Below are 15925 nucleotides of genomic sequence, written 5' to 3'. Positions count from 1 at the left end.
TGTCAATTGTTTTTTGTTGTTGTTTTTGAAGGTGGTTACTTTCCAAGTGGTTTTAGTCTCCAATGGTGACCGCTCGTTCATCCTGATCAACTATGGTGATATAGCGAAACAGGACAAGTTTGGCTGGTGAGTGGAGTGAAGATCCTTACACAATCTACAAATAGCAGACATGAATAACAAGGATATACTTATGACCCAATTCGTACCTTATTTATAAGTAAGAGATTGTTTTATTTTGGAAAAGGTTTTGATTGAGGCTTTAAATACCTCTTTTAAACTTTTACAGGCTGGTTATGACACAGTGGACTCGGTCAATTCTTTCACAATTCCAGCAGCCAGTGCCCCAGAGCTCTCATCCAGCAGTAATATCAAGTGAACGGCCGCTGGTCTTTCCGTGTTGATGGTTCGCTAAATTGTAAGTGAAAAAGTTGCCTATTTGTCTGCAAAATGATACTGAAATTGTTATCCAGTGCCTTTCAAGAGCTAATATTCCTTCAGAAGATCTAAACAATGATTTGTATTCTAGTGCCGGCTAATTTCCTGCCGTTTGGTGATGGAGACACAGTCAATCCCATCTCAGATGATGGAAGCTCTGAAGCCATTCACTTGCAGCAGCCTTTCAAATACTTTGGACGCACATACAATCAGATCTATGTAAGCAATAGACTATTTCTTTTTGGTTTAAGATATCTTTTCTTATTAAATCGGCAATTAATTATGCTTCATTAATTGTCTTCAATTTGGAGAGTTTTTCATGTTTAAGTGTACAGCTGGATAGTTTTAAACCTTTCTGCAAAATGAATGATACTGTTGAGTGGTAGCAGACAATTCTACAGCAATTTGTTCTGAATTTTAGGTGAACAACAATGGTCACCTGACGTTTACTGAACCACTGTCTGCCCACGTCCCTTATCTGAACGCTGGAATAGATATCATTGCCGCTCTGTGGACCGACCTTGACAATGTCAATGGTGGAACTATCTCCTACAGAGAGGACACAAGCAGTGCTGTACTGGAACAAGTCACTCAAGCTGTTAACCAATATTACCCTAACGTGCCTTTTACCGCTCGTCAGCCTTTGTGGCCACCTGGGACAGTGTGCCGTACATCACTGGTGGAGGGGTAAGACCTCATCTCTGATGAATGCTCTATGAGAGTTTTCAGTTCGGAAAGTTGTCAATTGTTTTTTGTTGTTGTTTTTGAAGGTGGTTACTTTCCAAGTGGTTTTAGTCTCCAATGGTGACCGCTCGTTCATCCTGATCAACTATGGTGATATAGCGAAACAGGACAAGTTTGGCTGGTGAGTGGAGTGAAGATCCTTACACAATCTACAAATAGCAGACATGAATAACAAGGATATACTTATGACCCAATTCGTACCTTATTTATAAGTAAGAGATTGTTTTATTTTGGAAAAGGTTTTGATTGAGGCTTTAAATACCTCTTTTAAACTTTTACAGGCTGGTTATGACACAGTGGACTCGGTCAATTCTTTCACAATTCCAGCAGCCAGTGCCCCAGAGCTCTCATCCAGCAGTAATATCGAAGTGAACGGCCGCTGGTCTTTCCGTGTTGATGGTTCGCTAAATTGTAAGTGAAAAAGTTGCCTATTTGTCTGCAAAATGATACTGAAATTGTTATCCAGTGCCTTTCAAGAGCTAATATTCCTTCAGAAGATCTAAACAATGATTTGTATTCTAGTGCCGGCTAATTTCCTGCCGTTTGGTGATGGAGACACAGTCAATCCCATCTCAGATGATGGAAGCTCTGAAGCCATTCACTTGCAGCAGCCTTTCAAATACTTTGGACGCACATACAATCAGATCTATGTAAGCACTGGACTATTTATGTTTAGCTGAAGATGGTTTTTTTCATTTTATTACATCAATTAATTTGGATTTTTCTTCACTTAAGAGAATTTTTTCATGTTTAATAGCACAACTTGATGTTTTACCCCTCATTGCAAAATTAATTACAGTTTTGAGTGTTAGCAGATAATTCTACATCAATTTGTTCTGAATTTTAGGTGAACAACAATGGTCACCTGACGTTTACTCAACCCCTGTCAGCCTACGTCCCTTATCTGAACGCTGGAATAGATATCATTGCCGCTCTGTGGACCGACCTTAACAATGTCAATGGTGGAACTATCTCCTACAGAGAGGACACAAGCAGTGCTGTACTGGAACAAGTCACTCAAGCTGTTAACCAATATTACCCTAACGTGCCTTTTACCGCTACGTCAGTCTTTGTGGCCACCTGGGACAGTGTGCCGTACATCACTGGTGGAGGGGTAAGACCTCATCTCTGATGAATGCTCTATGAGAGTTTTCAGTTCGGAAAGTTGTCAATTGTTTTTTGTTGTTGTTTTTGAAGGTGGTTACTTTCCAAGTGGTTTTAGTCTCCAATGGTGACCGCTCGTTCATCCTGATCAACTATGGTGATATAGCCGAAACAGGACAAGTTTGGCTGGTGAGTGGAGTGAAGATCCTTACACAATCTACAAATAGCAGACATGAATAACAAGGATATACTTATGACCCAATTCGTACCTTATTTATAAGTAAGAGATTGTTTTATTTTGGAAAAGGATTTGATTGAGGCTTTAAATACCTCTTTTTTACTTTTACAGGCTGGTTATGACACAGTGGACTCGGTCAATTCTTTCACAATTCCAGCAGCCAGTGCCCCAGAGCTCTCATCCAGCAGTAATATCGAAGTGAACGGCCGCTGGTCTTTCCGTGTTGATGGTTCGCTAAATTGTAAGTGAAAAAGTTGCCTATTTGTCTGCAAAACGATACTGAAATTGTTATCCAGTGCCTTTCAAGAGCTAATATTCCTTCAGAAGATCTAAACAATGATTTGTATTCTAGTGCCGGCTAATTTCCTGCCGTTTGGTGATGGAGACACAGTCAATCCCATCTCAGATGATGGAAGCTCTGAAGCCATTCACTTGCAGCAGCCTTTCAAATACTTTGGACGCACATACAATCAGATCTATGTAAGCAATAGACTATTTCTTTTTGGTTTAAGATATCTTTTTCTTATTAAATCGGCAATTAATTATGCTTCATTAATTGTCTTCAATTTGGAGAGTTTTTTCATGTTTAAGTGTACAGCTGGATAGTTTTAAACCTTTCTGCAAAATGAATGATACTGTTGAGTGGTAGCAGACAATTCTACAGCAATTTGTTCTGAATTTTAGGTGAACAACAATGGTCACCTGACGTTTACTGAACCACTGTCTGCCTACGTCCCTTATCTGAACGCTGGAATAGACATCATTGCTCCTCTGTGGACCGACCTTTTCAATGTCGATGGTGGAACTATCTCCTACAGAGAGGACACAAGCAGTGCTGTACTGGAACAAGTCACTCAAGCTGTTAACCAATATTACCCTAACGTGCCTTTTACCGCTACATCAGCCTTTGTGGCCACCTGGGACAGTGTGCCGTACATCACTGGTGGAGGGGTAAGACCTCATCTCTGATCTTTGATAAATGCTCTATGCGTGCTTTCTGTTGTGAAATGTATGTTGTTGAAATCTTTTTTGTTGATGTTTTCTGAAGGTGGTTACTTTCCAAGTGGTTTTAGTCTCCAATGGTGACCGCTCGTTCATCCTGATCAACTATGGTGATATAGCCGAAACAGGACAAGTTTGGCTGGTGAGTGAAGTGAAGATCCTTACACAGTTTACATTTAGCAGAAATGAATGACAAGGCATTGCTTATGCCAAATTCATACCTTAATCATATGTTTTATTTGGAATACAATTTAATTAAGGTTTTAAATACTTCTTTTTACTTTTACAGGCTGGTTATGACACAGTGGACTCGGTCAATTCTTTCACAATTCCAGCAGCCAGTGCCCCAGAGCTCTCATCCAGCAGTAATATCGACGTGAATGGCCGCTGGTCTTTCCGTGTTGATGGTTCGGCAAACTGTAAGCTGTAAACTGTTTTCTCTGTTTTAAATTATTGTTTTCATTGTGTAAATACAATGGTTATAATGTTCAGCCATTCTGATGTACTCTCTTACATTAACTCAGTGGTTTTCAAACCCAAAGACTTAAATCATCCTGGCGACCCATTTTTTTAAGGAAAACGTATGTAACAAGTTCAAGACTCAGGAAAGAAGCAACTAAATAACATAAACAACAAAACGAAAGTAACCGGCAGCCACCTCAGGTCAGAATCAAATGTGTATTTGTGTTTGCGCTCTGTTTTTGCAGCGTTGTACATTGTAGCAAATCAGACAAATCTATTGATTTCTATAACACAATGGCCAATCAGAGGAGCTTTAGTGAGTCAGAATCCACTCACTGCTCAGAACGCGAGTGTTCTTGTTCAGGCCAGAGTTCTGGAAGCTCGCAACAAAGTGTAGGTGATGTAAATAAGAGATTAATTGTGCTATGTTGACAGATTGATTATAGCGGAATTAGAGATCGCGATAAACTGAAATGAGTTACAGCTTTTTAAGGAAGCGCACTTTGCACGCTTTCTTTGCTGTATATAGCCTATTCTCCATTCAGAATTTGAATAAAAGTTTTGTTTTTCATGCTGCTAAGAGGACCAATGTGTCGTACTTGCAACAAACGTTCGGAAGTGACATCCGCATATTCTCTCGAAATTGCAATGACATTTTGATAATCATAACTATGGACTGGACAAAATATGGTATGTCAGAATAGATCACTAATTTCAGAAGCACCGACAGTGATTTGATTTTGGAACAGAGCATCCTTCCGGACCTCTACGGTGGGACTCTAGACCGGTCTGTAGGGCAGTTGTCTTTCCTTCCTTCCTTCTTTCTTTCTATATATATATATACAGTGGTGTGAAAAAGTGTTGGTCCCCTTCCTGATTTCTATTTTTTTTTTGCATGTTTGTCACAGTTTAATGTTTCAGATCATCAAACAAATTTAAATATTAATCAAAGATAACACAAGTAAACACAACATGCAATTTTTAAATTACGTTTTTTATTATGAAGGGAAAACAAAATCCAAACCCACATGGCCCTGTGTGAAAAAGTGCTTGCCCCCTCCTATTAAATCATGAAAGAACTGTGATTAACCACATTATTTTAGAAAGCTGAGTTAAATTTCACTAGCCAAACCCAGGCCTGATTACTGCCAGACCTGTTGAATCAAGAAATCACTTAAATAGAATTTGTCTGACAAATTGAAGCATGTTTAAAGAACAACACATCATTCTGCGATCTTAAGAAATTCATAAACAGATGAGAAACAAAATAGTTTACATGTATCAGTCTGGAAAGGGTTATAAAGCCATTTCTAAGGCTTTAGGACTCCAGCAAACCATGGTCAGAGCCATTATCCACAAATGGAGAAAACTTGGAACAGTGGTGAACCTTCCCAGGAGTGGCCGGCCTACCAAAATTACTCCAAGAGCACAAAGACGACTCATCCAGGAGGTCATAAAAGAACCCAGAACAACATCTAAAGAACTGCAGGCTTCACTTGCCTCAATTAAAGTCAGTGTTCATGATTCAACAATAAGAAAGAGACTGGGCAAAAACAGCATCCATGGGAGAGTTCCAAGGCAAAAGCCATTGCTGACCAAAAAGAACACAAAGGCTTGTCTCACATTTGCCAAAAAATATCTTGATTATCCCCAAGACTTTTGGGCAAATATTCTGTGGACTGATACGACAAAAGTTTAACTTTTTGGAAGATGTGTGTCCCGTTACAGCTGGTGTAAAACCGACACAGCATTTCATAAAAAGAACATCATACCAGCAGTCAAACATGCTGGTGGTAGTGTGATGGTTTGAGGCTGCTTTGCAGCTTCAGAACCTGGATGACTTGCCATAATTGATGGAACCGTGAATTCTGCACTCTATCAGAAAATCCTGAAGGAGAATGTCCGGCCATCTGTTCGTGACCTCAAGCTGAAGCGAACTTGGGTTCTGCAGCAGGACAATGAACCAAAACACACCAGCAAGTCCACCTCTGAATGGCTGCAGAAAAACAAAATTAAGACTTTGGAGTGGCCTAGTCAAAGTTCTGACCTGAATCCTATTGAGATGGCTGTGGCATGACCTTAAAAAGGTGGTTCATGCTCGAAAACCCTCCAATGTGGCTGAATTACAACAATTCTGCAAAGAAGAGTGGGCCAAAATTCCTCCACAGCGCTGTAACAGACTCATTGCAAGTTATCGCAAACGCTTGATTGCAGTTGTTGCTGCTAAGGGTGGCCCAACCAGTTATTAGGTTTAGGGGGCAAGCACTTTTTCACACAGGGCCATGTGGGTTTGGATTTTGTTTTCCCTTCATAATAAAAAACTTCATTTAAAAACTGCATGTTGTGTTTACTTGTGTTATCTTTGATTAATATTTAAATTAGTTTGATGATCTGAAACATTAAAGTGTGACAAACATGCAAAAAAAAAATAAATCAGGAAGGGGGCCAACACTTTTTCAGGCAACAAACTTGACTTAATTTACACACGCAATTGTACTGCAGATAACATTCTGGCACAACCGCTACATACTTCGGACCATTTCTTCATTACATTTACATTACACTTTGCTTCTCCTGTGCCACCAACCCCCCTACCAGTTACTTTTAGACGAAACCTGCGCTCCCTTTCTCCTTCCCATCTGTCCTCTGTAGTATCCTCCTCTCTTCCATCACCCACCCATTTCTCATCTCTGGATGTAAACGCAGCTACTGAGACTTTATGCTCTACCTTAACCTCTTGTCTAGACGACATTTGCCCTCTCTCCTCTAGGCCAGCACGGGCTGCTCCTTCCAACCCCTGGTTATCCGAGGTTCTTTGTGAACATCGGACTACACTCAGAGCGGCAGAGAGAAAATGGCACAAATCAAACGATCTGTCGGACCTCAGTAGGTACCAGTCTTTGCTCACATCCTTCTCTGCTAAAGTCCACACTGCCAAATCCTCACATTTCCGCAACAAGATCGACAGCGCTCCAGACATGCGTAATCTCTTAAGAACATTTAATTCCCTCCTCTGTCCCCCTCCACCTCCTCCCACCACCTCTATTACAGCTGATGACTTTGCCACTTTCTTTACAGACAAAACTAGATTGATCAGTGGTCAGTTCTCACCTCCACGCACACAGGACCCTCAACCTAACACATCCACTGCTAAAACTCCCATCTTCTCTTTCTGTCCCCTCACTGAAGCTGAAGTATCCAAGCTTCTCCTCTCCAACCATCCTACAACATGTCCTCTTGACCCAATCCCCTCACATCTTCTCCAAGCAATCTCACCCACACTCTTACCTGCACTCACACACATCATCAACACATCCCTCCTCACAGGCAACTTCCCCACTACGTTCAAGCAGGCTCGGGTAACCCCACTGCTCAAAAAACCTACATTAAACACTTCTCTTATAGAAAACTACAGACCTGTCTCTCTCCTTCCGTTCATAGCGAAAACACTTGAACGAGTTGTCTTCAACCAAGTCTAACTGTTTCTTTCACAGAACGACAAACTGGATGCTAAACAGTCAGGTTTCAGGAGGGGCCATTCAACTGAGACTGCGCTTCTCTCGGTCACTGAAGCCCTGCGAATTGAAAAGCCCATTCCAAATCATCAGTCCTCATTCTGCTGGATCTATCTGCCGCGTTTGACACTGTCAATCATCAGATACTACTGTCCACCCTCTCATCACTGGGCATCACTGGCATTCCACTTCGCTGGTTTGAATCCTATCTCACTGGTAGGTCTTTCAGGGTGGCCTGGGGAGTGGAGGTATCCAAAGCACATCAACTGGTCACTGGGGTTCCTCAGGGATCAGTTCTTGGACCCCTCCTCTTCTCCACATACACTACATCACTGGGTCCCATCATCCAGGCACATGGATTCTCATACCATTGCTACGCTGATGACACACAGCTCTATCTCTCTTTTCAACCAGATGATCCAACGGTAGCTGCGCGGATCTCAGGCTGCCTGGCGGACATCTCGGCATGGATGAAAGAACATCACCTGCAGCTCAACCTGGCAAAGACTGAGCTTCTTGTCCTCCCTGCCACTCCGACTCTACAGCATGACTTCACGATCCAGTTAGGTTCATCAACAATAACCCCATCAACTTCGGTCAGAAATCTTGGTGTAATCTTTGATGATCAGCTGACCTTCAAAGACCACATTGCAAAGACTGCTCGATCTTGCAGGTTCGCACTATACAACATCAGAAAGATCAGGCCCTTTCTGACAGAGCATGCTGCACAACTTCTTGTCCAGGCCCTTGTCATTTATAGGCTGGACTATTGCAATGCTCTTCTGGCTGGACTTCCGTCAAACACAGTCAAACCTCTACAAATGATTCAGAATGCAGCGGCACGACTGGTCTTCAACGAGCCCAAAAGAGCCCATGTTACACCTCTCTTTATCTCCCTGCACTGGCTACCAGTCGCGGCTCGCATCAAGTTCAAGACACTGATGCTTGCATATAGAACAACCACTGGCTCAGCACCCGTTTACTTGCACTCTCTATTAACAAACTACATCCCCTCCAGAAATCTGAGATCTGCTAGTGAGCGACGCCTCGTGGTACCATCACAGAGAGGCTCAAAATCACTCTCCAGAACATTCTCGTTCACCATTCCTGGCTGGTGGAATGATCTTCCCACCCCTATCCGGAATGCTGGATCCCTGTCAATCTTCAAGCAGCAACTGAAAACTCATCTCTTTAGACGGCACTTGACTTCATCCTAAACTTAAAAAAAAAAAAAAAAATTATCTTTACTTATTCCTTCCTTTGGTAGTTTGTATTTATTTGAACAATGCCTGAGACTTGGTGTTGCAAGCACTTCGTCTGTCTGATTGCCTCTTCAAGATGAATCGCTTTATGTATTCCCCAATTGTAAGTCGCTTTGGATAAAAGCGTCTGCAAAATGACTAAATGTAAATGTTTTTCACACCACTGTGTATATATATATGTGTGTATATATATATATATATATATATATATATACAGTGGGTACGGAAAGTATTCAGACCCCCTTAAATTTTTCACTCTTTGTTATATTGCAGCCATTTGTCTTTTTGGGAAAGATGCAACAAGTTTTTCACACCTGGATTTGGGGATCCTCTGCCATTCCTCCTTGCAGATCCTCTCCAGTTCTGTCAGATTGGATGGTAAACGTTGGTGGACGGACATTTTTAGGTCTCTCCAGAGATGCTCAATTGGGTTTAGTTGTTGTGAAGCCACTCGTTATTTTAGCTGTGTGCTTAGGGTCATTGTCTTGTTGGAAGGTAAACCTTCGGCCCAGTCTGAGGTCCTGAGCACTCTAGAGAAGGTTTTCGTCCAGGATATCCCTGTACTTGGCCGCATTCATCTTTCCCTCGATTGCAACCAGTCGTCCTGTCCCTGCAGCTGAAAAACACCCCCACAGCATGATGCTGCCACCACCATGCTTCACTGTTGGGACTGTATTGGACAGGTGATGAGCAGTGCCTGGTTTTCTCCACACATACCGCTTAGAATTAAGGCCAAAAAGTTCTATCTTGCTCTCATCAGACCAGAGAATCTTATTTCTCACCATCTTGGAGTCCTCCATGCGGGCTTTCATGTGTCTTGCACTGAGGAGAGGCTTCCGTCGGGCCACTCTGCCATAAAGCCCCGACTGGTGGAGGGCTGCAGTGATGGTTGACTTTCTACAACTTTCTCCCATCTCCCGACTGCATCTCTGGAGCTCAGCCACAGTGATCTTTGGGTTCTTCTTTACCTCTCTCACCAAGGCTCTTCTCCCCCGATAGCTCAGTTTGGCCGGACGGCCAGCTCTAGGAAGGGTTCTGGTCGTCCCAAACGTCTTCCATTTAAGGACCATGTGATATTTCAGTTTTTCTTTTTAAATAAATCTGCAAAAATGTCAACAATTCTGTGTTTTTCTGTCAATATTGGGTGCTGTGTGTACATTAATGAGGAAAAAAAATTAACTTCAATGATTTTAGCAAATGGCTGCAATATAACAAAGAGTGAAAAATTTAAGGGGGTTTGAATACTTTCCGTACCCACTGTATATATATCAGTGGGGATTTCTTTAAGACTGCAAGGGAAGCTCGGCTTCCCCTATAATGTCAAAAAATGAATGGAAAAATATGTACTATTGTGTTAACATTTTATTGACTAAAAATGCGTTAGAACACGTTCATCTCGAAGACGAGTCCGTTCAGAATCAGCTACATATAGCAGGTCGGCTGACTCGATTTCCTTCTCATACATTCCCGTAACGTCACAGTGCATTTCTCCGTTGAAGCCTAGCGTCCATTGACTTCAATGGGGCTGCTTTGAACAGTTTTTTTCAGTGCTTCGATACTAGATGGTCATTGGATAAATGCTGCGATTATGTCCCGCCCACAAACACTCAGTGTCTCTGGGGGTGAATGGAGGAGTGGGCTGGCCTGGACTCCGGGCTTCTGCGTGATGATTGGAGGGTCTGTCGAAAGACTGCATCTCCTTTTGATTGACAGCGATTTTGTACTATAAAAAGTCACTGATGCTGAAGCTATTCGAGCTCAGTCCCATAGCGGCTTTGCACTTGGTTCTTATTAATCATTATATATATTTTTATTATAATGTTATGTTTTAATATACATGCTGCTAACTCGGAAGTTTCAAGATATGCAAGCAAAAAAATGCTCCTGACAGTTCGGCAATAAGACACGAGCAAGAGTGCTGTTTTTGTTTCGTTTGTGTTCGAATCCAAATCCGCGTTGACTTGGGCGAATCACTGATTCACTGAGCCATTCATAAAAACAGTCATTTGATTCGCTCCTGAAGGATTCAGCCGTTTTGAAAGAATTATTTGAATGACTCTGCCACCTGGTGGCCATTTTTAAGTTTCTCGTCTAAAAGTAGGCATATTACATTATTTTCCAACATATTTCTATATTAAGAATCTAGTATTTAAAACATTAATCTCATAACATTATTTATGCAATTATAAATACAGTCTAAATGAATAAATGCCACATCTAAATGTCACTTCATGTAGCTTCTGTGCAGTGCTAAGATGAGTTTTGTTTAGATCATTTCATGGATAACAATAGCCAGTCATTCATTCACATTAATTAAGTATTCAGAGAATAATATTGTCTGTTTTCACTTACATCTATTTGTTTATAAAATTTTGATTTGTTTTGTAGAATTAAATTATAAATGGTATAGTATCGTAAGATATTTTTATGATATCGTGACAACCCTATTATACACCACATTCCTTGTTTTAGTTTAACCTAATTCCCACATTTCCTCCGTCGATTTTAATATCTTTTTTTTTTAGATTGTTTGTTCATTCATTCATTCATACATTAGGCTAGCGTCACTGGAAAAGACGCCTAGTTGGTACGACAGGGTCACAGAGCATTTTCTTGAAAAGGAACTTAGGGCAGAATTTACGTATAAATGAATGGACAATTTTTATGATGTAGGCCGAAAATGAGCTTCCCCTCTTTGAAAGACCAGCAGCCACCACTGATATATATATATATATATATGGGTCGCGACAATTTAAAAATAAAAAAATAGGGTCGCTCTGAAAAAAGTTTGAAAACCACTGCATTAACTCATATGGTTAGGTCAAGATACAGTACCAATCAGTGCATGCTTTCATGTTTTTTATTTTTGTTTTTTTGCGTAATTGTCTTTTTTCTGTTTTGTTTGTGATACTTGCACTGAAAATGAGGCTTGTCAGGAAAGAGGTGGTATTTATGGCTGTGTTTGCTTGGAAGGACAGAGGCCAAATCCTGACATCTTTGGTAAGTGAAGAGTTCATTTGCAAAAAAAGATAACTCCACTTTTATTTATTTTCATAAATTATGTTTTTTATTGTGCATTCCAAGTAATGTCAATCAAACTGCAGTTGAGTTGTTTTGATTAAGTAATAATACCTCAAACAAATACAGTTAACTTACAAAAGTTCATTGAAAGTTTGTTTTTTATACATTAAAAGTTTGTTTTTTAGCAAAAGCAGATAACTCCACATTACATGTTTCAGAGTTAAACAAAAACACACTCGGTTAATCTTTATAATCTCCTCAACTGAGAATGTAGATGCCTGACAAATTTTGTTATTGTGATTACGCACAATATACAAAGCTTTTCTCTAACCACTGTATCGTGCTGCTCTTGCAAGCTTTTATTTTCCTTTTACACCCTGAAGAAGATATCATGGGTTCGGGTTCATCATGTTTGTCGAAATTATCAATCCTCAATCACTTTTAGTCAGCTTTGACCAAACTCCTCTTAGCTAGCGCGTCTTTTCAAAGTGACTAGCAGCCTTGTCACCTGACCTGAATACAGCAGGCTGATTCGCTAAAAAGGACTTTAATCGGTTTAGGCACTATGGTGAACAAAGTCAATAAAACTACAGCAAAAAATAAAAACAGAATTTAGTACGACAAGATTGAACAAAGTGGTGTTGATGAGTTTGAAAAAACAGAGCAAACATAAAGAGAAAATGTGATCTGTATTATTATAGCTCACTGTATGAAGTATAAAGACTTTATTAAAGCCACAGTAAAACAAAGTTTGTGCTGAAAAATGCACAATACTCGATCTTCCAGCCTAGGGTGAAGTCATTATGCACATTAACAACGATTTGGCACAAAAGTAATGTCACTTAATGTAAAACTATGTGAGTGGTGCTCTGTGGTACAGCCAGGTTTTGAACAGCCTCCTGAGTTATAAATGGGATAATATGGGGTCTACCCTCACTAAAGTTTTATCTTAAAATTCATTGAATTATTTTTACTGGCTGTATAGAGGTGGTGCTTTAAATGAGACTTTTCTAAAAGAGTGTCAGTGTGCTCTGTTAGCACATTAGTATACAGCATGTTATTAGCATGCTATAACACTCCCAGAGAAGATGTGTCTTCATGTGTCTTATAGATGAGAAAATAATATCCCCAAAGTTTTAATCAGTTCTCAGAGCTGACAGCCCCGTGGGCAGCACTTCGATGTATAGCATGGTTCAAGCGTTGTCCTAGTTCAATGCCCCTTAAAATCTTAATAATTATTCTTTTTTTTTAATCCTTTTTTAATTTATTATTATATTTGTTAAGATGCTGAGGAGTACTGTGCTAGCAGCACTGGATCCTTATCTCTATCCCGCTGCCAGCTCTTCGAATCTGGTTTTTCTCCTGAGATCCTTCACCTAAATGACCCAAGCTGCAGAGGCACCCTTGAGGACGGCAGACTTCTGTTTTATTTTGACAATGAAGACCACATTTGTGGTACCACTCTGACAGTAATTATCTTTCAATGTTTGTTTCATCACTAGAGCTGTATAGATGCAAGTTGACCTGTATCTTGAGATTTGTTCATGTCCTCGTAGAACAACAGGACTCACTTCATCTACCAAAACGCCATTCAGTCTAATTTGAGAAGCAATGCTCAGGGCATCATTTCAAGAGCAAGATGGATGAATATTACATTTTCTTGTGCATATCCTCTGATCCAGACCCTATCTATGCCCATGGGTATCCGAGCTGAGGGCGGGTAAGGCTACTCAGTACCTTCTGAACACAAGTGTGTAGTATTTAAACAGTGAATAGTTTTCTAATTGAAGTGACTGATACAAAGCAATACTGTGATTTTAGTAAATCTTCATGTTTTTAACCGTTTGGAATGACATTCAATTTCCAACATTTAACATCCTTTAGAACATGACAGATGCTGCTTATTACATACTCGAAATAATAAAATCAGTTATGCAACCTGATGCAACATAAGTTTAGGGTTTTGATTAAGGATACAGTGGTTATAGTAAGTCTGCTATTCAGTTTATTTTCTGTTGTGACAGTGCCTTAAGGCTCAAGGCTGGTAAGTGAAAGGTTGGCGGAATGAGTCTAGTAAGGCGTGAGCCGTGAGCTTTACCAATTATGTATGTCATGGTTGATTATATTTTACATTTTTGCTCACAGTGTGATAAGTCAGGAGATTCCTGGCCAGGGCATATACCAGATCCGCATGATTCCCTACCATGATGCACAGTTTACTAGCCCATATGAAGGGGAAGTGGAAATACAAGTAAACCAGCAGATGTATGTGGCTGTTGAGGTGGAAGGAGTGGATGTAAATCAAATCGCAACAGTTCTTGACAACTGCTGGGCAACACCTGTTAATGATATTGATCATGATATTCGTTGGAGTCTAATCATTAGAGAGTGAGTGGTCTTGATGTTTTCATGGTTAATGGACTACATTTTTTGAGCGAGTACAACAAAACCATATTAACCATATGTTTGATCATGTCTTGCAACAATTTTCCCTCTGTTGCCTTCCTTTCTAAAACTCTCTTCCCTTCCTAGATGCCCCAACCCTCAAGATGGCACAGTGGAGGTCCTTCAGAATGGTAATGGTACAACAAGCCATTTCTCCTTCAGGATGTTCACCTTCTCAGGAAGCTCTGACCGCATCTTCCTGCACTGTCAAGTCCATCTCTGCCTTGTACAGAATGGCAGATGTGCACAGGTATGTTTGGACAGTAAATTTGAATGGATCACTCATTGCTTTGAAAGTAACCTTCAAGTAAAGAAAGAACTTTTGGTCTCAGTTTATAAAAGGTAGCATTAACTACTATATACTTGCATTTAAATTAATCGTTTGATACAACGCACTTATTGTGTACATATACATATTTTTACGTTGTACTTATATTTTTAAAATACATCTGTAATTAATTTCTATAATTACATTTATAATTACCCAGACAGCAACATAGTTTTGGCCCAAATCCAGCCCACATCTGGCCCGTGTGAAATCCATGCGGGCCAGATGTGGGCCGTATCTGGGCTGACACTGCTTGCTGTCTGTGTAAACTGTTGACCCATCCCTTACACCTTAACCCACCCATATCCCACCTCAATAGCAGCAAAGGTGTTTTACAATACAATATGAACACAATAAGTACATTGTACTTATTTTGATGTAAGTACATAGTAGTTAAGGCCACCTAATATAAAGTGGGACCGAACATTTTATGACAGATCTTTCTAAAAGAAAACACATTCAGCAGCCTTTGCATTGTAGAAAGCATGTTTTTAATGATAAATGTATTTTCTCGTCTGTCATCTTCAGTCATGTGAGGTTGGATATAGACGTAGAAGGCGCAGATCTTTGGACTTCCAACACTCTGCGGCGATCACCATGGGTCTTTAAGAAAGCTCAGCAGCTCTGAAGAGTGAAAGATCCTTCATTAAGATCCTGCTTTTCTATCAAAATACTCTGCGCGAATTATAAAGAAATTTAAATGTTTTGAAAGCACTTCCTTGTCTTTAAAATCTACATGTGAAACAATGATATTGTGGACAATTAAATAAAAAATATCACTCATGAAAAAGGACTTTGGAAAAGATACTAAATCTAACCAAGGCACAACAAATTAATTAGTTTATTGCCTGTGCATTAATTAATGCAAAGAAAAATAGAAATCACTGTAATCTGTATACTTTTGTTGTTTCAGTGTTATAGAGGAAGTGTTTTCAAAACATTATATACAAAACTAAATTCTTCTACATTCTTGGATCAATACGTCAAATTGAAGACAAATGCAATTAAATAACTAAACTGTATGTCTTTCTTTGTTCAAGGAGTTATATTGGAAAACAATATAGCAGACTATACTTGAATAAACCTGCTTAGCAATGAAAAAAATATATTTTGTGTTTTTGTTGCGAACAAAGTGTATAGTATTGCAGGGGAAGAACACATTATCTCAGAGGTAATGCATCTATTCCTAAACTCTAACACTGGTAGTTTAGATAAGAATAATAGTCTTACTGTGCTAGTCTGGTCAGTGTTCCCCAAAGCCATAATTAGTGCTGCCACTAACATCAATTCAAACTCTTCAATGACTAAATAATATAATATAATGTAAAATATGTGACCCTGGACCACAAAACCAGTCATAAGGGTCAAT

At 39.9% G+C, this 15925-nt stretch overlaps 2 protein-coding genes and 1 pseudogene across 4 annotated transcripts in view; 2 read left to right on the top strand and 1 right to left on the bottom strand.

Moving 5' to 3' along the window:
- Positions 1–397: 397 nt before the first annotated feature.
- On the top strand, positions 398–1304 carry LOC131538508 (sushi, nidogen and EGF-like domain-containing protein 1; annotated as a pseudogene).
- A 142-nt stretch (positions 1305–1446) lies between these two features.
- On the top strand, positions 1447–15645 carry LOC131539632 (alpha-tectorin-like). The gene is made up of 14 exons (XM_058774279.1): positions 1447–1829; positions 2027–2293; positions 2377–2472; positions 2633–2762; positions 2874–3001; positions 3206–3472; positions 3570–3665; positions 3813–3942; positions 11664–11762; positions 13068–13252; positions 13340–13503; positions 13929–14171; positions 14316–14478; positions 15085–15645. The coding sequence occupies exons 1-14, from the start codon at positions 1686–1688 to the stop codon at positions 15163–15165; spliced, it is 2193 nt and encodes a 730-aa protein (XP_058630262.1). The 5' UTR covers positions 1447–1685; the 3' UTR covers positions 15166–15645.
- Positions 15074–15925, bottom strand: part of LOC131539637 (gastrula zinc finger protein XlCGF7.1-like) — a 29825-nt gene continuing 28973 nt past the window's right edge. For all 3 annotated transcript variants that reach the window (XM_058774298.1, XM_058774295.1, XM_058774296.1), the window contains one exon: positions 15074–15180. In XM_058774298.1, coding sequence (XP_058630281.1) covers positions 15149–15180 — 32 coding nt within the window. In that variant the 3' untranslated portion in view covers positions 15074–15148. The remainder of the gene's footprint in view (positions 15181–15925) is intronic.

The sequence above is a fragment of the Onychostoma macrolepis genome, chromosome 04 (assembly GCF_012432095.1).
Source record: "Onychostoma macrolepis isolate SWU-2019 chromosome 04, ASM1243209v1, whole genome shotgun sequence".
Lineage (NCBI taxonomy): Eukaryota > Metazoa > Chordata > Actinopteri > Cypriniformes > Cyprinidae > Onychostoma > Onychostoma macrolepis.
This window is presented reverse-complemented; position numbering and strand designations above follow the sequence as displayed.